The sequence below is a fragment of the Gopherus flavomarginatus genome, chromosome 4, assembly GCF_025201925.1.
Source record: "Gopherus flavomarginatus isolate rGopFla2 chromosome 4, rGopFla2.mat.asm, whole genome shotgun sequence".
In the NCBI taxonomy this organism is placed as follows: Eukaryota; Metazoa; Chordata; order Testudines; family Testudinidae; genus Gopherus; species Gopherus flavomarginatus.
In genome coordinates this window covers 778,594-800,091 of record NC_066620.1, presented here as the reverse complement: position 1 = coordinate 800,091, position 21,498 = coordinate 778,594, and the positions used below count along the sequence as shown (strand labels likewise).

The 21,498-nt window shown below is 41.4% G+C and overlaps 1 protein-coding gene and 1 long non-coding RNA gene across 4 annotated transcripts in view; both read right to left on the bottom strand.

Moving 5' to 3' along the window:
* MRPS5 (mitochondrial ribosomal protein S5) overlaps positions 1–21,498 on the bottom strand; it is a 128,966-nt gene that overhangs the window by 95,827 nt on the left and 11,641 nt on the right. For 2 of the 3 annotated variants that reach the window (XM_050951470.1, XM_050951468.1), the window contains exon 2: positions 13,627–13,764. In XM_050951470.1, the coding sequence (XP_050807427.1) occupies positions 13,627–13,764 (138 nt within the window). Of the gene's footprint in view, positions 1–13,626; positions 13,765–21,102; positions 21,227–21,498 lie in introns of all 3 variants that reach the window. The other variant, XM_050951469.1, reaches the window with a different exon arrangement.
* Positions 16,991–18,549, bottom strand: LOC127050002 (uncharacterized). Its single transcript, XR_007774123.1, has 2 exons — positions 18,105–18,549; positions 16,991–17,581 (listed from the first exon to the last, which is right to left on the bottom strand). It is a non-coding gene; the product is annotated as an uncharacterized LOC127050002 (long non-coding RNA).

Here is a 21,498-nt window from a genome sequence, read left to right as displayed (position 1 = left end):
AAGAGGACTGTATTTATGCTATAATGACAAGAGGATTTCAGCCTCCAAAGTGGTAATGGCGCCTAACAGGAACACTTAAAAATTCATAAATCTTTCTAAAACAATCCACTGAGATTTAAATATTAGCTAGTATACTTAACCTTTCTACCAATTACATTACATACCTGCAACTTACTATGCATATGTGCAATTAATGAGACCATTATACTGCATTTAATTTTTAATATACACATTCTCTCTGACACAATTTAATTGCCCTCAAATCAATAATCTGCATTCAAGGAAGGTGCTGAATAAACAAAGCACGGATGCACAGATAGCGTGAGACTATTTCAATCAAAGAGAACTGTTACAGTCTCAATGTCAGAAAAAATGATCTTCAAAAGATGGTAACTTTGTCCTACCAAAGCTAACCAGTCAAAATAATTTGTGGTGGTTCTAAATATTAGCAATTCCTTTCACCAGGAGTCTTGAAAACCCCTACTCATTTGTTCTTAAAGCAAAACACACCCAATTTGCATGATCACTTCTTCAATTTGCACTTATAGTATTTCCCATAACTGTGACATAAATGGCAATTTCCTGCAATAGCTTTGAGAGATGTTACTGTATTAAGGGTATGTACCATTGTGGGCCAGGGACTGTATGTAATTCCCTGGGGGAGGAAGACCACAGTTCCTCCAGGAACTAAGATCAGTGGAAGGTGATTAAACTAATTCACTCAGGTTGTAACACTTCCCAAGAGGTACCATCTCCTGAAAAGGTTGCATATACTGCTTCAAACTGGATTCCCCAGAGACCAAGAGACAAAGAAAGGACTTTTAGGATAAATAGGCTCTTTTGGATATGCCTCCTTGAGCTGGACTTTATACACCTTACAGCTCTAGTGAAGACATATCCCAAGAGTTACAAAACAGATACAGTAGAAATGACAACAACAGAAAAATTGCACATAAATATTACCACACATTTCCAGCTTCTGCTAAGAGGTGATCAACGATGGGCTCCTTTTCTGTAAGCACATAATCCTAGCTCCCATACTTTACCTTAGCAAGCTAATAGTCAGAGCCATGGTGGGGTATTACAGTGTTGGCAAATGTAAAGTGCTGTATTTCACAGAAATGGCGTAATGTTTATGGTCTGACAAAATTAAATTACTGTGTCTCAGTGTTAATGATTCTAATATACATGGATATAAACTAGCACAAAAGTTTACAGGTACAATTTAAAGTTGGTGTCCTAGTTACAAAAGGTTCCATAAAGGTTTATGTATGCATCAAATCTGATACCTAAAAATATTCTGTCATAACGCTTTTGGTAAATCACCTCAATAAATAAGTTCTCCCAATAATTACTGTAAATGCTCAAAAATTCAAAATGGCTTCTCCATAATCAAGAGTCGTTTAAAACCAATGATTCTCAAGTACAGGGGCATATATTCTACTTCAAGGAGAAAATGTAGGGGCAGGATGAACTACAGGATATATTGCAATATCCTCCACTCTTAACAACTGATTTTTCTGTATCCATCACCATTCTATTTAAGACTATTATAAGCACACCGCATCTATGCTGTTCTGCAAGGCTCTATCTTCAAAAGTCTGAAATTGTGGCCATTTTTAATCTTCGTATCTCTGGAAAGCTTTCCGCAGCAGTGCAGTAGGTTTTTATTGTACAGCACAGTATTTCAATGGTCCAAGCAGCACTGTACATAAGAATGCTTCTATCATGCACCATTTAAGAATACAGAACACATAACTGAAGTCCCATGCACTGCAATGAAAACATGCTTGACAGAGAGAATAAACCTTGGGGCAACGAGGGAAGAGTACCTATTGTTTAAATTGTCCTAGTCTTTTAGAAAAGAGTAAACATCTTTTGTGCACAATTATTCCATATAGCCCCTCCTAATTCTCCTCAATTCTGTGAACAATAATTCTCTTTATGTAAAAGCAGCAAAGAATCCTGTGGCACCTTATAGACTAACAGACGTTTTAGAGCATGAGCTTTCGTGGGTGAATACCCACTTCGTCAGATGTGCGTCTCTCAAGTGTCTTCTCTTCGCCCAGCAGTTCTCGGTTGGCTTCCCCAGTTTCTCACACACGTTCTCAACTCCCCAGAACTACTATGAAGCTCTGCCTCATTTTCCCTTTCAGCAATTGTGAACTTATTTCCTTCCCTTATCAACACAGCTACTTCCTCTTAACACCCCTGCATGCTGTATCCACAGATCCACTTGTCACACCACCTGCCATCTCCTACATGAATCATCACTAAAAACAATCGATTTCCTCTTTATTCTACAGTAACAAGCCTATAAGAGAATCTATTCCCTCTAACAGTACACTGTCACAATAGGAACTGCTCCAGGTCTGACAAAGCACTTCCTACTGCGACAGGACAGAGTGCTTTAAAGAATATTGATTCTCTAATCTAATACCTGAGAATCAGATCTCCTAGCCAGCTACAAAGATTGCAGAAGGTCCTGATTTTTTCCATGCAGACTTAAGTGTATATGAGCTGTGATTTATTTTTCCACTTGTAATTAGTTTCTTATTGTTATACAACCAACATACAATGGACTGAAATATCAGATTTGCAATATAAATAGCCAAGAACCACAAAAGATTTGGTATATAAAATTTTGCAGTTAGGAAACAAAGCAACATCATAAGAGAAGCATAAACCAAAAAGCAGAAGCTAAGATAAGGAATTGATTGAGTGTACAATATAATCCTGTTAGAGAAAAATGGAATCTACTCAAGCAAAAGGGAAAAAATATCACCACAATTTAAAGAGTGTCAACATTTATAGCTTATATAGTCTTGATGCCCAGAGATAAATAAAAAACCCAAATTAGAGGCAATTTCCAAACTTCCTGTAAAACTAAAATTGGAGTTAAGGTTGAAATTAGGGTATAACACTTGCAAGTATGGAAATGAACAGTCAAAGTCACCAAAACAATCTTATTTCTGCCTCTGTATTATCCTTCACATAACATTCAAAACCAGGAGACAACCCGGCAGTCCTCAACACCGCAAACAAGTCAGAAAACAAATTCTGAAATGTCTCATAACAGACATACTAAGATGCTAGTGAGCCAAATCAATCTCAGGTGCGACACTGGGAAAGCCAGTTGATTTATACCTACAATTAGTTTAGTTTAGTCCAGAATGTCCAAAGTTTATCCTCCCTTCACAGGAGAGGAACTCTGGAGTCTTGCCTACTGAAATTCCTGAAGAGAGCTGGAAAGCACAAAGATCTCCTGACTGCTCCTGGTTAGAAAAGCAGTTAGTGAAATGCCTCTTCCCTTTCCTCACAGAAGTTGCTGACAGTGTGCCAATAGAATTCTAAACCTAGATCTAGACAGATAAACATATAGAAGTTACAACAGATACAGCAATCAGAGCAAAATTTCTAATATTTAAATCAGTAATTAAAAGCTCTCTGTCAGGGCAGCCCGCAGGTGGCAGCAAATACAGTAAAATTATATTACCAAACAAACCAACAATAGTACTGAAGAGATTACTGTACTTGCAAGAAAAGGCAATAAAAAGCAAAAGCAAAGCTTGAAATGGAAATCAAAACAGAGCTAACTAGGGCCACCCCAGTAACATGTCAGATTTCTAGTCTGATTTTTCAGTAAGCCAGAGCCTGCCCTACTACAGGAAAATCAGAGCAAGAAATGCAGCATTTTCCATTCTTAGCACAAACTAAGGGTGTAGTCAGAGACTGTATTCCAACAAGCAGCAATAAAGCTTTTTATCAGATTAATGCAGAGAACACCATACTACAGACCTCATTAAATGACTCCAGGAAAGGCACAGATGAAAAACACTTGACTTTAGAATGTTTAGTTTGAATTTAACTGCATTAAACAAATGTAAACTGTGGAAATGTTCCATTAACACGCACATTTAAAGGGAAAAAAAAAAGTTTAAAAGGAAATTTCCATGAAAGATATGATCATTTTAAAATCCAGTTGACACTTTCCCACTCCTTATTGGTACAGCTTTTAAAAACCGTTTCAGCTAACATGGATTTGCCAGCAGTAAACACCACACAAGAGACTACATCTCTAGACTGATTTTCATTCTAGATGATCATTACATAGCTGCCAAGTTTTGCACAGCCCCATGTGTAACATTTTATACAAATTACTTAATGAACTAATTTGCATATTTTAAAGTTTGCCTATACTAGAACTGAGGTTAATGCCAACACATCCTGCTCCAAGCAGTGACTTCAGCATGGAGCAGTTCAAAGATGGCACTGGTGAGTAGGGTTGCTGGGGGAGGGGGAAGGGGAGGCAGCTGTGTGGGTGGGATGCTAGGGTAGAGCGAAGTGTCTGGCTGTTAGGGCATGGGTAGCTGCTGGGGTGGTGCTGGGACTGCTGCTAGGGACTGGGAATGGGGGGGCGTTTCTTGGGGAGAGCCAAAGGCAGCTGGCTCAGGAGGCAGCAGACAAGGCAAGGGAGTTGGGTGCCAATACTGGACAGAGCTCACCCCTTCACTTCCTCCAGCCTGGGATCCAGCAGGGGGAGCAGCATGAGAGAGAGCACCTACCTGCCCGCTTGATAGGTGCTACTGTGGCTTCTAGCAACCAGAAGACATAATTGAAGCTCTGGTGTGACAGGGCTGTCAAATGCATGACACTTGGGAGCCCAGTTTACAATACAATATGCCAGTCCACATAAACCAACACATCTATGTTAGCTGCAGCTATTTTTAATTATGGTTTTCTAAGATGGTGGAAATTAGTGCTGATGGGGCCTGAAACTGCTTGCAGTCCAAGTAAGGTGACCTCAAAGCTACTGAAGCTGGCTAGATCACTTGAATTCTAGGGTACATTAAACCACACACTAGTAACAAAGCTGGCCAGAAAAAAAAAACCTAAACTTTTGCTTCTATTTAAGTCCTACAACAGGGAAGAATCAGTAAAGGAGAGAGTAGTGTTTGATTCTCACTATTAGTATAGCATATGAGAGAGCTGCATGATTAGAAAATTCTGTTTTCTATTCTTTAATCTGACATTAGCTTCATGTGTGACTGTCAGCTAATCATTCAAATCCAAGTTTCTAAAATCTGAAGCACTGTTCCACTCAGCATTGCAAAGCCTGAGTGAGTTAGATGGCTAAGTACTATTTTCAAGACTGACACAAGCACTCAAGAACCTAAGCCTAAATCACTGAGGTCACTTCTGAAAATGGAAGTTGACCACCTAAATCACTTAAGGTTTGCAATGTTGAGGAAATGTAGAATGCCTTCATAATCTGGGCCTTTTCTTCTGTGCTTCAGTTTCCCCATTCCCACTCATGAGATGCCCTTTATAGTCACATTGGTAAAGCATTTTGAGATCTTTGGATAAAAGGTGCTAAGTAAACTCAAAGCATTATACAGATCAGCTGGCAGAGAACCAAATCCTACATCTCTCAACTGAATAGACAAGAAAAATTCTGAAGCAAATGATTTAAGTGTCATTTTAAAATTGCACATGAAATGCTTATTTGCAAGCACAATACTTAGCTTTATCATTACACTAAACGTCTGATCCCAGAACGGAAGCCTATCACTGAAAACAGACAAAGATGTGGATTGATTCTATTTCCCTCCATAATCTTGGGGTAATAACCCAAAATTGTTTGCAGAATTCCCCGTGGAGGTTTGAGGAAGGATAAGCACAGATTTACCCTTTAGAGGATTTTCAAAAACGTAGCCAGCTGCATTCATAACATTAACTCTTCTTGATTGCTTTAGTCCCAAAGGCAGCATTAAGTAGAAATCTTTACAATTAGATTCTTATAAAGTAGCAATCGAATTGTGAAGCTATCTCAAAGGCTATTTAAAGATGCTTGTGGAAATCTTTTAAAATACTTTTGCAGGTTGAGAGGAGACTCTGGAGGCATGTGAGTTGAAGAGCAAGCACACAACGCACTCACCTGCAGCACTAGGTCCTAGTAACAAACTACTCAAGATAGTTAAGTTCCAGGCAGACTGTGAAGAGCTACAAAGGGATCTCTCAAAACGGGTGACTGGGCAACAAAATGGCAGATGAAATTCAATAAATGTAAAGTGATGCACATTGGAAAACATAATCCCAACTACACATATAAAATGATGGGGGCTAAATTAGCTGTTCCCACTCAAGAAAGAGATGCTGGAGTCATTGTGGATAGTTCTCTGACAACATCCACTCAACGTGCAGCAGCAGTCAAAAAAGTGAACAGAATGTTGGGAATTATTAAGAAAGGGATAGATAATAAGACAGAAAATATCATACTACCTCTGTATAAATCCATGGTATGCCCACAGTTTGAATACTGCATGCAGATGTGGTCGCCCCATTTCAAAAAAGATATATTGGATTTGGAAAAGGTTCAGAAAAGGGCAACAAAAATGATTAGGGGTATGGAACAGCTTCCATATGAGGAGTGATTAATAAATCTGGGACTTTTCAGCTTGGAAAAAAGATGACTAAGGCGGATATGATAGAGATCTATAAAGTCATGACTGGTGTGGAGAAAGTAAATAAGGAAGTGTTCTTTACTCCTTCTCATAACACAAGAACTAGGGGGTCACCAAATTAATGGACAGCAGATTTAAAACAAACAAAAGGAAGTATTTCTTCACACAACACGCAGTCAACCCGTGGAACTCCCTGCCAGAGGATGTTGTGAAGGCCAAGAATATAACACGGTTCAAAAAAGAACTAGATAAATTCATGGAGGATAGGTCCATCAATGGCTATTAGCCAGGATGGGCAGGGATGGTGTCTCTAGCCTCTGTTTGCCAGAAGCTGGGAATGGGCAACAGGGGATGGATCACTTGATGATTACCTGTTCTGTTCATTCTCTCTGGGGCACCTGGCTTTGGCCAGTGTCAGAAGACAGGATACTGGGCTAGATGGACCTTTGGTCTGACCCAGTATGGCTGTTCTTATGTTCCCCTCCAAACACCCTCTACCCCCGGAGGCTTTCCTCCATACCAGGCCAGGATTGGGGTGCAATGCCAGGGCAAATATGTGTAATTGTGAATCACAAAGAGAGACAAAATGCAATTGATTGGATGCCTCAAAAAGTTTGGGAACCATTGACTTAGAGAGTTCCTCAGATGGAAAATGCAAAGTTCAAAAAAAAGGATCCAAAACACACTCAAAATGGCCTTGTTCCTTTTTTCCTCTGGTAACTCCACTCTCAACTTCTGAAGCTTTCATTGAATAGCTTTGGAGATCTCTGAAGAGCTCATCTTTGCCCATCTCCCCTACTGTCTATCCTAGAAACTTTGGAATGTACATTACATTCTAGACAGCATGCTACCAAATCACTCAAAAATTGCACTTAGGGATAGCTCAGGTATACCCAAGGGGCTGGCAGAGCTTCTGGACATTCAGAAAGTTTGAGGAAGCTGGTTTCAGAGTGGCAGCCGTGTTAGTCTGTGTCCCCAAAAACAACAAGGAGTACTTGTGGCACCTTAGAGACTAACAAATTTATTTGGGCATAAGCTTTCGTGGGCTAAAACCCACTTCATCAGATGCATGGAGTAGAAGATACAGTAGGAAGATCTCTCTCACACACACCATGAAAAGATGGGGGTTGCCCTGTATATACGTTTTGTTTGCGGGCAGGGTGGAGGCACACACACACACAGAGAAAAGATGGGGGTTGCCCTGTATATACGTTTTGTTTGCGGGCAGGGTGCGGGGTGGAGGCCCACATCAAATCCCAGACACCAAAAGAACTCTGAAAGTGCTCAAACTGTATTTAAACAGCATACTTTAACTTCACTTCAGTCCAAACACCCAGGAGGACTCTCTCCCCCATACTGAAGTCAATGGGGCACTGCTCAGGTGCAATGTCTGCATGCACACAACTCTTTGCAGCTTCAGGACACTAGCTTCTATTCCTCAGTGTCACATGCTGAGCAACTGCTTCTGTCTCTCTGTTTTCATTCACTGCTATACTCATTGCCAGGCAGGAGGTTCTGTGGGGGTGAGAATGCCTGCACTCTACACCTTGCAGACTCAGAAGATACTTTGGTAATTACATCTACCCTGATTACCAATGGCTTCGCACAGACAAACCTGAGTTGCCTTCTCTGCATCCTGATGATGTGTCATGGAGACAGTTTATAAACCTGCCTGTTTATAAAACTTTAGTGATGTCACTTTTTTTTTAAATGGATTTCATTATTGATTTACTGAATAACTATAGTTTAGATATGGTTGCTAATGTGTTTAAAACAGATGCATTCTATACAAATCTAGCTGATTATTGTTCCTACATTACCTATGGGAAACTATTCTCACTGAGTTATGGGCAATTTCCTGATGCCCAGGAGCTACTTCCTACTTATAATTGTGCTGTTTTATGGTATCATGAGAAGATTTTAGAGTTGGAAAAAGCTATCCTGAAAGATGCTTTCCTGCTCCTGTATGTAGCACAGTGAATAATCTTGCCCCACTGTAGATGAACAATACTTTGCACTTCAAAAGCATGTTCCATCTGAGGACATCAAAGCTTGTTATAAACATTAAAGGTTCGGTGATCTGCCCAAAGGGAATGCTATTTAGAGACTGAATTCTTAACCTAAACATTTAAAGACTGGAACCATGATCTAAACACTGATCAAATCCAACTATAAGCCTATCTAGCTATATACTAACCCTTGTCACTTTAATAACAAATGAAAACTGCTATGAATACTTCACTTTGTCAAACAGTGGAAAAATATTATTTCTGAATAGCAGCTTAAAATAGAAAATGGGATCCTGAACTTCACTAATGGATGATGTACTCATGGTACAATACTTTGAAGGTCACTCTGGTCGACCTCATTACAAAAAAGATGGTGAAAACTTTCCAGTGTTAAGATTTATTTATTTTTTTTAAATAAAGGGGGACAAGGAAGTGTACTCCCTGACACCAATAAGGGAATTCAGGCACTGTAGCATTAGTTAGGTCTGCAAATAGGGTCTTTTTCCTTTTAAAAAAAATCTGAAATGCACTCAGCTGTTAAAACAAAGTTAGCTTGCATAGGTAAAGATCAGTCAGGAAGTTCAAGATTCCAACAGCATAATTAACTCAGCTATAAACATGGGTCCCCCCCCCCATTCCTGTTTTTCTGACTAAACATATAGCATTTAAATCAATACATAACAAAGCAGGCAGGTTGTGAAACATCACTGTTGAAATTTAACTCTGACTTTTCCTGATTTTAGAGATCTTCAGTGTTGAACAAATGTTATATTATTATTACTGATAAAAGTAGTCAGTAAACTGTCTCTCTCCTAACTGGAGCAATTTAAGTCCATCTGGAGTAGACATGCTCTGTTCTCAAAAGAACTTTCCACTTTTAATATGGAAAGGAATGATTACTATTTTCCCAGATTCTGTTCCTTATTAAGTTGGGTCAGACACAAATGAAAGAATTAGCCCAAAGAAAACTCATCTGGATGAAAAGGAGATATTTAGAGTATAAGCTAATAAAAAAGTAGACATGTGAACTGATGTTTCTAGAAAGAATCCAAATGCCAAGTTTTATACCAAATAAAATTCTTTTTAGTTAGCACAGCCTCCTGAACCAGTGATTGGTATATTCAATATAATTTTACGTTACTGGGCTGATTTATTCCCATTTGATTTAGAAACAAGGGAAGTGGCCACCTTTCTCATGTATTACATAGCCTAGGACGGTGGTATACTCTAGTAAGGAAAAGCTTTAAGTTTTCCCCTTTCCCATATCCCATAAGGATGACAGAGCAATAATTTTATATACAAACAGAAAAGCACATTTTTATGTAGCACAGTTAAACGTGAGTGTTCACTGCAGTATTATACTTTGATACATAAGCAGATGTGGAAGATGTGTTTGCTGAAGCAACTGAAGGGGTATGGCTGATTGGGGTTGAAGTCACTCTGCACTGGTATAATTCTGGATAACAGGTTGATATTCTCTCTGGGTGTATTGCCAAGTAGTTTTTGTGTTTAGGCTGCAGTTACTTGTCTTTGCTGCCTATAGCTCCATCAGCTCAGGCCCCATGGTCTTTGAACCAATTCTCAATCATATTAGAATTGTGACTTGTTAAAGAAAATACAAGATATGAGATCATAATTCAGTTGTAGAATTTTCTTCATGGTATAGGAATGCATTTGCTTGCAATTGTTAACTTATCACTCTTTTCTGTTATGAAGAGCTGCCAGGGGGAAGTGTCCCCCAGAATGTAACAGGCTGAGCTTTTATTGATCTATGTCAAAGATTTTTCTGTAAGCTTGTGTGCATACAGAGTGTTTGAGTCTCTGGGCTGTTCCAGAATGCGTATGTGTGGTGACCAACTAGATCACATTCTCCATAGCAGAAGTTGGGTTGAGATCAGCGGAGCTCCATGTGGGTGCAAGAGGGTCTGCCAATGCATTGTAATAAGGTACAGAACTGGGACCATATCAAGCAACCTTGTTTCTGAACGATCTGCTTTCTATGCAGCCTGACAAAATTTTGAACTTTTTCCTCACATATAATCAGCTTTAATACTTAAATTACTATCATATTTTGAATTTCTATAGCTCTTTCACCTAAAGATCTGAAAGCACTTTACAATGAACTGAGTATCACAGAATACCCCTGTGAAGTAGGTGAAAATTATTTCCCTTCCTTTTACAGATGGGAAAACTGAGGCAGAGAGAAGGTAAGTGGTTTGTTTAAAGTCAGACAGCCGTTCATACTGCTGATCCCTTGTCTTGGTTTCTAATCACTGGGCCAGGCTTTCTCCTTATTGTTGCCAGAACTGTGCTCCAAGAATGGCTAGACTAGGGGCTGGCAACCTTTGAGAAGTAGGGTGCCAAGTCTTCATTTATTTACTGTAATTTAAGGTTTTGCGTGCCAGTAATACATTTTACATTTACAGGGGCCAGCGGACGGAACACCAGATCGGCAGTGGGGTTTCCGGCCACTGGCCCCTGCCAGGAGGGGTCCCGGCCACCAGCTCCCCTGCCGGTCCAGGGTTCTGTCCATCCAGGCCAGCAGCAGGCTGAGTAGGGCCGGCGGCCAGGGTCACTGCTGGCAGCAGTGTGCCACTAAAAATCAGTTTGCGTGCCGCAGGTTGCCAACCCCTGGGCTAGACTATGCCTTGTAATTATTATAAAAGCAAATTGTGTTCAAGTAATAATTTCCATTTGGTATCCAGATGGCACCAACAACAAAGGCTTTGAAAGGGTTACCATCTATGAACTCCAACGTATAAAGCACACAGATTTTGGCCCATAAGGAATATTTTTTAAAACTTTGTTGATACAATTCTCTTTCTATTTTGAATAAACAGTCTCAGATAGCTACAGGCAATCTCTGACTCTGATTTGTACTGATGTCTAAGGGTATGAAAACAAATTGTTTCAAAGGATTACAAACATCCTCCTAAACAGATTCTATCCATTGACAGTCAGGATGGTGGTAACCTAAGCTCAGAATCCACAAAGCCAACCCACAGTACAGGAGGAAACCAGAGACTGTTGAGTGCCTTGCACTGACCTACATCCCAGCAGCCATGATGGCTAGGTAAAGTACTATATACAGAGACTGCTATCTAGAGTGGCTCAAATTTTGGGAGCCCAGCATAAGGTACTGTACAGGGCCCTGCTTTCCAGAGGGCAGAGGTTCAGCACTTTCTGAAAATCAGACACTTCCAGAATGTCTCAAGCTGGGCAAACACAGTCACTAGGCACATTTGAAAATTAGACCTAACTGCTTTCCAAGAGGAAAAGGCAAAACTTGGGACAACACACCATAGCTTTTAAAATTACCTTATTATAAACTCACTGAGATGTGCCAGTGGACAGGAAGAAAAACTCTAAATGCTGTGTGATCAGAAAGGGGTATTTGGAGTTGGACTTCAAGCTGTCTAAGATAATTGCAATTCCTCTTTCTTAACAGGAATTACTCTTTTTAAAAGGTTAATCTGGAGGTACAAATTATCTTGCTACTAGGTTGTTAATGTTTTAAAAAATACGTAGTGAGAGAAGTAACCCTTTAATGATGAGACAGAACAGCAGTGACAGTCATTTTGGTTGACATTTCACTTGACAAGTGTATTTTACATAAAGTGTTCATATTTGCATTTTTAATATTATATCTAACACACCTGAACTGCCAAAGGACTTGGGCACTGTACAATGTTAAATGTACAAAGCACATTAATCAGTTTGAATGTTGAAGGTGTTTTGATTAAGCTAATCAAGGAAGTCTTCTAAAGAGAAAGAGGCAAAATGGTTTAGAGGGAGAACTACAGGATCAGCAGACGTCTACTTTCTTTTCCAGAAACAACATTTTAGGGACATTTTAAAAGAAAGGAGAGAAGGGTTAGGATGAATATGAAAGGAGAGGAAATTTCAAGCCCCCATGCTACTGAAAGCCCAATGATATAAGTAGCAGCAAAAGTATCCCTAACATGCAGGCAACTCTCTGGAAGAGGCAAAAGGAAGCAATCTGCAATATATCCAGGGCCTACAGCATTAAGGGTCTTACAAACTGACAGGGCCAACTAAAAAACTCAGTTCACCACTTTTTACAGAACCACCAGACTTCTGGCATCTCATGTGACACCCACACATGCAGCTACCCTTCATATTTTATGCAGTCAGCTGGCCTGTAGGAATGACTGCAACTTTGGATGCTGGCTATCAGAGGCACCCAACAGCTTCCGTTTCATCTGATGCCTGAATAAGATATATGCTTAAATTCTTGCGAATCAAGAGAAGATTATCCCTTACTCGATATTAATTACATTATTTTTTCAAAATAGTCAAAGTTCAGTTTGTCTAAGAACATACAGAGTCAAACAATAAGCTGTCATAAAAGCAGCGGTTTTTCTAATCCAGTCACCTAAAGACTGAAATAGCTGCTGGTGAAAAACTGTCTATCCTAGAAACCATCTAATCATGGATTTTTATGGAATCAATATGCAGGCAACTAAGAAAATATCTAATTCACAAAATAATCACACTGTAATAGCTTGTTTTGCTACATCTTTATCATATTAATTCACTTAAAACAGCTTAAAATAAATACATCATTTTACCAGCGGAAGTGTGTACAAATTAGAAGAATGGAGATAAGCCAAACAGTTACTTAATACCCGATCCTGCAAACACTTGTGCAAGATTAACTTAATGCCCTGCGAGCAGTTCTCCTGGCTCCAGTGGGACTATTCAGTGTGCACAGTTAAGTACATGTGTAAGTCTTTGCAGGGTTGGGATCTAATATTGTAGCTGGGCAGATGATTAGATGCATATTGTCATCTTTTGTTTTTTTCATTGACTAAAAAAAATCCAAAGACTCCACTGGGAGATGGACTGGACCCTGACTACATAGGGAAAACTATTAAACTGACTCTATCAACAAGGCGCTGTCAAATGTACCAAGCAAATGGAGGTGGGGGGGAGGGAAAGAAAAGAAAAATGTTTCCAGTCCCCCATTAGCTTTTCAGCTGTAATAATCTTAGTTGATGTTTTTAACTATTGTAGATGCAAAATGTTAATACAAAATGGGATTTTCATGTTGACAGAGTCAGTATAAAAAACAGAGGAGAGTTAGACAAACTGCTCATGTTATAAAAAAGTGGTCTTTTTTCAAGACTTACATTTGTTGAAAAAGCTGCTTTGCCTGCATTGTTGTATTGTCACGCTACATGGAGCAGAAATGTAAGAACGAGTCTGTAGAGCCCATGCCAGGTTCATATAGTGACAGCCACTCCTATTCACTGGTAACGAGAGACAGCCTGTGGAAGAAGATGCAAAATTGTGAAGATATTTTTATTTTCAGGTTGAAAGAATCAGCCATAAAAACTTTAAAGGGTTGATTTATTTAAGAAACTCATAATTATCTCAGCAGACTTCCACCTTCTGTCCCCAGACTGCACAAGGTAAGGTACTTGAGGAGAAGGGAGAGTAATGATAAGTGCCACACAACACACATTGATATGTTTAAAAATAATCGGTGGAGGACTTCTTCCATATCACTGGCAGAGATTACAAACAGCCTCTAGAAAAGGAGGGATATTCTCCATCCATCAGATATGTGACAATGGTAAATAATGAACACATTCCAAGATATATGCACTCTCTAAAGAAAATCTGAAGACAAAGTCAGCCCATTGAGGAATGCTATTTTAATTTTCGCCTAAAATGTTAATGAGGATCATATCGCAGTTTAGTAAGAAATCCTATAGGTTACATAGAATAAGACAGGTTGAGAGGAAACATTTAGAAAGTGTGGCAGGAGACTGTCTCCCTATAACTGAAAGGCCTTTCCCACCTTTTGTCAATTTTGGTTGCGCTTCCAGATCCACCTGTAGCTCAAGTGGCCAAAACTGCCTCCCCTCCACTACGTTTGGTACAAAGGCGAGCATTTCTTTCTCATGCAGACCTAGCCAATTATTCTCGTCCTTGTCACCTGCAGACTGGATTAATGCAATGCACTACACAAGGGGTTATATCTTGAAGATTGCTCAGAAAGTGCAGCTGATGCAGAGTACAGCAGCTGTTTTATTAATTGTGCTAGCTACAGAGAGCATATTAAATCAGTATCCAGGGGCTGTTCTGGCCTCATTATCTAGTTTTAGCTGCAATTCAAGGTGCTGATACTGACTTTTAAAGCCCTACATTGTTTGGGTCCTAGGTACAAGAGAAGGTGTCATACAGCAACTGACAGCACCTGATCTACTCTAGTTCTCTGGCTTGGTCTACAATTACATCGATATAGCTACATCACCCAGGGGAGTGCAAACCCCCGAGTTACTGATTGACATAACCCCCAGTATAGATGCAGCCATGCCAGTGGAAAAGTGCTTCCGTTGCCGTAACTAATGTCTGTGGAGGTGATGCTCCTACACGGACAGAAAAAACTCTGTCGCTGTATGCTGCATCGACACTACCGGGCTATGCCTATATAGTATCCGCTGAACAGACTTGCCTTCATGCAGAGCCTCTAGATGTGAATGGCTGGTATAGGGGGCAGAGCGTTTTCAAAAGGAAGGTATATGACTTGAATTCACTTCCTAAGTCTGCTGACCTTCAGGGTACAGGACACATTTTGTTCTCTCAGGCTTTTGCCCAAAGTAATGGAAGTTGAGCGTATTTTTATTTACATCCTAGTGTGGGGTTACGTGTCTTTAAATTTGAGCTGACATAGATCATTTGAATTTGCTGCTGTTTCTTACTAAAATAAACCACTTACACCAAAACAGTATGCATTTTGAAAAAACTACACTACGGGATAATACCGATTTTACAGAAACCGTTTTTTTAAACAGATTATATAAAGTCGATTGCATGCGGCCACGCTAAGCACATGAATTCGGCGGTGTGCGTCCATGCACCGAGGCTGGTGTCGATTTCCGGAGCGCTGCACTGTGGGTAGCTATCCCATAGTTCCCGCAGTCTCTCCCGCCCTTGGAATTCTGGGTTGAAATCCCAGTGCCTGATGGAGCAAAAAACATTGTCGCGGGTGGTTCTGGGTACATCCTCTCCCTCCCTCCGTGAAAGCAGCAGATAATCGTTTCGCGCCTTTTTTCCTGGGTGAACTGTGCAAACGCCATAGCACAGCAAGCATGGACCCGGCTGAGCTCAAGACAGCAATCGTGGACGTTGTAAACACCTCACGCATTATCATGCAGTCTATGCTGAACCAGGACCTGCAAAACCAGGTGAGGAGGCAGCAGCTACGGCAGTGCAGCGACGACTGATGAGGACATGGACACAGAATTCTCTCAAACCGCGGGCCCCTGCGCTTTGGAGATCCTGCTGGTAATGGGGCAGGTTCTAGCCATTGAACGCTGATTTTGGGCCTGGGAAGCAAGCACAGACTGGTGGGACCGCATAGTTTTGCAGGTGTGGGACGATTCCCAGTGGCTGCAAAACTTCCGCATGCTTAAGGGCACTTTCATGGAACTTTGTGACTTGCTTTCCCCTGCCCTGAAACGCCATAACACCAAGATGAGAGCAGCCCTCACAGTTGAGAAGCGAGTGGCAATAGCCTTCTGGAAGCTTGCAACGCCAGACAGCTACCGGTCAGTCGGGAATTAATTTGGAGTGGGCAAATCTACCGTGGGGGCTGCTGTGATGCAAGAAGCCAAAGCAATCATTAAGCTGCTGCTACGAAAAGTTGTGACTCTGGGAAATGTGCAGGTCATAGTGGATGGCTTTGCTGCAAAGGATTCCCTAACTATGGTGGGGCAATAGATGGAACCCAATCCCTATCTTGGCACTGGGGCATCAGGGCACCCAGTACATAAACCGCAAGGGGTACTTTTCAATGGTGCTGCAAGCACTGGTGGATCACAAGGGATGTTTCACCAACATCCCATGTGGGACGGCCAGGAAGGGTTCATGACACTCGCGTCTTCAGGAACACTACTCTGTTTAAACGGCTGCAGCAAGGGAATTACTTCCCAGACCAGAAAATAACAGTTGGAGATGTTGAAATGCCTGTAGTTATCCTGGGGGACCCAACCTACCCCTTGATGCCATGGCTCATGAAGCCATACACAGGCAGCCTAGACAGTAGTCAGGAGTTGTTCAACTACAGTGTAGAATGGTGGTAGAATGTGCATTTGGCCGTTTAAAGGCACGCTGGCGCACATTACTGACTCGATCAGACCTCAGCCAAACCAAAGTCCCCTTTGTTATTGCTGCTTGCTGTGTGCTCCACAATCTCTGTGAGAATAAGGGGGAGACCTTTATGGCAGGGTGGGAGGCTGAGGCAAATCACCTGGCCACTGATTACGCGCAGCCAGACACCAGGGCGATTAGAAGAGCACACCAGGAAGCGGTGCGCATCAGAGAAGCTTTGAAAACGAGTTTCATCACGGGCCAGGGTACAGTGTGACTGCTGTGTTTGTTTCCCCTTGATGAACGCCCCCCCCTCCCTTGATTGACTCATTCCCTGTAAACAACACACCCTCCCCCTTCGATTACAGCTTGCTTAAGGAAATAAAGTCACTAGCGTTTAAAAATCATGTATTCTTTATTAATTCATTATAAAAAGAGGGAGAGAACTGACAAGGTAGCCCGGGTGTGGTTTGGGAGGAGGATAGGAGGGAAGGAAAAGGCCACTAAAAAAATTTCAGAGTAATGACAGCCTTTTGGTTGGGCTGTCCACGGGGGTGGAGTGGGCGGGTGCACGGAGCCTGCCCCCACGCGTTCTTACACATCTGGGTGAGGAGGATGTGGAACATGATAAGGTGTGAGGGTGGTTACACAGGGGCTGCAGTGGCACTCTGTGACCCTGCTGCTGTTCCTGAAGCTCCACCAGATGCTGGAGCATGTCAGTTTGATCACGCAGCAGCCCCCGAGTTGCATCCTGCCACCGCTGATCTTCCTGCCGCCACCTCTCATCTCGAGCGTCCTTCTTGTCCTCACGTTCACTGACATCTTTCCTGTAATTTGATACTATGTCCTTCCACTCATTTAGATGAGCACTTTCATTGTGGGTCACTTCCATGATTTCCGAGAACATTTCATCTCGCGTCTTCTTTTTCCGCCGCCTTATCTAAGATAGCCTTTGGGATGGAGTAGAGAGGCTTGAAAAATTTGCAGCTGCATGAGGGAGGGAAAAAAGGGAGAGAAGTATTTAAAAAGTTACATTTTAGAGAACAAGGCTTATACTCTTTCACCGTGAACAACACTATTCACCTTGCATAGCACATGTGATTTCACTACAAGGTTGCATTTTGCATCTTAATATTGAGTGCCTGCGGCTCTTGTGTTAGAGATCTCACAGACGCAGGTCCGGGCAGCAGAATTCGGCTTGCATGCGGCCATGGTAAGCCATTGTCTTCTGCAGCCTTCATATATCCAGCGCCCTCCTTTACCAAATAGCAAGCAAAGCCTGTTCAGTGCTGCTTCTTTCCTGTTAACATGCAGCAGCAGAAGCCATCCCCCCATCCAATTCTCTGGGATGATTGCTTTACCCCTCCCCCCACCGCGTGGCTGGTATCATGGAAGATCACGGCTAAACCCCCTCCCCCACCGCGTGACTGGTAGCAGGGAAGATCCCTGCTAGCCAAACGCAAAAAAGCTCAGCAGCAATTACCCGCCCCCCTTCTCCCTGCCTGGCTACCTGCAAGGAAGGATTTCTTTTAAGCAACAGGCGAACAGCCCAGTAGGAATGGTCATCTCTGTCCTCTTAATTAAATTCCGGAATTTCAACCAGGTTACCATGAATGATATCACTCTCCTGAGGATAACACAGTGAGATAAAGAACGGATGTTGCTTCAATGCCAGCAAACACCGGGACCATTCGCAGCTAGGCTTTGTCATGCAAAGATACCAGATTAATTGCTATGTGCATGGCATGGTCAAGTGTCCTACCATGGAGGACAGAATAAGGCTGCCCTGCCCAGAAATCTTCTGCAAAGGCTTTTGGAGTACCTCCAGGAGAGCTTCACGGAGATGTCTCTGGAGGATTTGCGCTCCATCCCCAGACACGTTAACAGACTTTTCCAGTAACTGTACTGGCCGCGAATGCATACCAAGTCCTCAGGGCAAATTAATCATTAAAAAAACGCTTGCTTTTAAATCATGTTTTATATTTACAAAAGGTACACTCACCAGAGGTCCCTTCCATGGCTTCATTGTGTGGGATAGTGGCTTGGGAGGGCTGGGAGGGTAATTCTGTCAGGGTGAGAAAAAGCTCCTGGCTGTTGGGAAGAACAGAGTGCTGTGTGCTTTCTGCAAGCTCGTCCTCCTCTTCCTCCTCCTCATTTTCCCTGTCCGCAGAATCCTCAGCCATGGCTGAGATTACCACCCCCACCTCGGAATCCACGGACAGGGGTGGGGTAGTGGTAGCAGACCCCCCGAGAACTGCATGCAGCTCAGCGTAGAAGCGGCATGTTTTCGGCCCTACTCGAGACCTTCCGTTTGCTTTTTTGGTTTTCTGGTAGGTTTGTCTGAGCTCCTTAACTTTCACACGGCACTGTACTGAGTCCCTGGTGTGGCCTCTCTGCATCATGGCCTTGGAAATTTTTTCAAATGTTTTTTCATTTTGTCTTTTGGAACGGAGTTCTGTTAGCACAGAATCCTCTCCCCATACAGCGATCAGATCCTGTACCTCCTGTGCAATCCATGCTGGAGCTCTTTTTCGATTCTCAGGAGACTGCATTGTTACCTGTGCTGATGAGCTCTGCGTGGTCACCTGTGCTGGTGAGCTCTCCATGCTGGCCAAACAGGAAATGAAATTCAAAATTCACAGGGCTTTTCCTGTCTACCTGGCCAGTGCATTCGAGTTCAGATGGCTTTCCAGAGCGGTCACAATGGTGCACTGTGGGATACCGCTCGGAGGCCAATACCGTCGAATTGCAGCCACACTAACCCTAATTTGACACAGCAATACCGATTTCAACACTACTCCTCTCGTCGGGGAGGAGTACAGAAATTGATTTAAAGAACCCTTTATATCGATATAAAGGGCTTCGTTGTGTGGACGGGTGCAGGGTTAAATTGGTTTAACTCTGTTAAATTCGGTATAAACGTGTAGTGTAGACCAGGCCTTAAATAAAAATGGGACACAGTGTACTGATCTTGAAAGAGACCATTCAAATATGGTTATTCATTAACCAGTTAAATCCAAAACAAACTATTTCCTCATAAAGAAATTGGATTCTTAAATTCAATCTTTCCTACTAGATTTTAAAAGTACAAAATAAGCATTGATTATTGCCATATACTGTTATCTTCCAATACTATTGATCCAGTGATCCATTTCTCAAAAGGTAGGGTAATTAATTCACCTAGACAAATGACAATTTATTAATTTAACTGGGCCCTGTATTAGCAGTAGATTTTTAAAAAATTACCTTATATTAATGTAAATTAATATTTTACTTTGTCTTATTTAAATGAAAACAAGTTATTTCTGAGGAAAGTTCGTTTGATTGTGTTAGCCCTGAATAAAGATATTGCAGACAAAACCAGGTATGCCAACCTGACCAAAGTCAGGCTAACAGAGGTTTTTGGGTAATTCCTGAGTGGAAAACACTGAGAAGCAGCAGCATGTCTCACAAGCGCTGGGAAAAAGTGAGATAAGAGAGAAGCTGCGTTCCTGGCATAGTACCAGATGTGCTGTGTTCGGGCAGCTCCTTCAAAGTGAAAAGAGCCCTAGTTTCCCAGCCTCCTTGTTTTCACTCCCTGGTTTTGTTCTTTGTTTATTTTTAACTCCCCTACATTTCTAACTTTAGGCATGCATGTATACTAAAGGTGTCTACTTTCTAGTTGTTAAAAGAAGGGGGTGGGTTGTTCCAGTGAATAATTTATGATGCGACGGAACTGTCTATATAGGCTTATACTAAGATGTAAAGAGTGGGCTGGTTCTCTCTGGAGACGAGCTGCTCTCTATTGATAAAGAGCTTTTGATCGGACCTTGCTGGTGTTGCCTGTCTCTCTCGCGGTCAGACAACGAACTCTGCCGTCTGGGTTAGAGTCCCTGACAATTGCTAAAAAGTCCATTATGAAAATAGTCTGAGCTCCTGTAAATTTCTACAAAATAAAAAGTTGCCCACAAATAGATACTAAAAAAATAATAGCAATAGAAAAGTGACCTGTTTATTTTTAAAATCCTGGTTAAGTCATTAGGGAATCCAGTATAAGTTAAACAAAACAAACCATTAAAGCATAATGTGAAATGCATACAAGATATATTGGCTACCATTCAAATCCTGCATTCCTTATACATTCCAAAGTCCCACTGAATGAATAGGTGTGTTGGGTGTGTAAAGAGACTATTCAGTTACATTTGGTCTAAAGTTTTGTATTTTCAAGCTGCTGCATCTTCCTCTCCCCTCCCCCACCCCTTTTTTTAATAAATCTACATTAGATGAACAATTCCTCTTGGGACAACTGTTCATGGCAATTATACGAATGATTTATTTTATCTTTGAGTCTCAAGCAACTTAGAGAGATTACTTTTAAAAAGTTAGTCATTTAATCTACAAACTACTTTAATTTCATATTATGTTGTAATATTTCTAATTTCCCTTGTTACACTCCTAAATCTTCCACAGCTATAACCTATCAATAAAATCATTTCAAAACGGTTTGCAGTACCATCCTGTCCTCTTACCTCGTTTATGAATCTTGTCACACCTCAAATACTACTTCACCAATAGACCAATTAATTCTTCTCCAAACTTTACAATTCTTCCAATTAAGTAATAATGAGCTTTCCAAATACCTGAGCACATTCCCTACCGATAAAAAAAAAAAATCCTCAGTAGAAATGATGATCAGCATTTAAGTAAACTCCGATTTTTCACTCTGCAAAAAAGCTGCCTTATTCAGACAGTTTGTGGGAGCACAATCAAGAGTATGTGATGTTTAGTCACACTAAGAGGGATGTCCAACCAGTAGATTAAAAAACAGCTTTTGGGCTCTCAGACAGCACAGATGTTCTGGGCTAGATTTTCTTTTTAGATTGCGTATCAGCAGGGCCGGCGCTACCATTTAGGCAGCCTAGGCA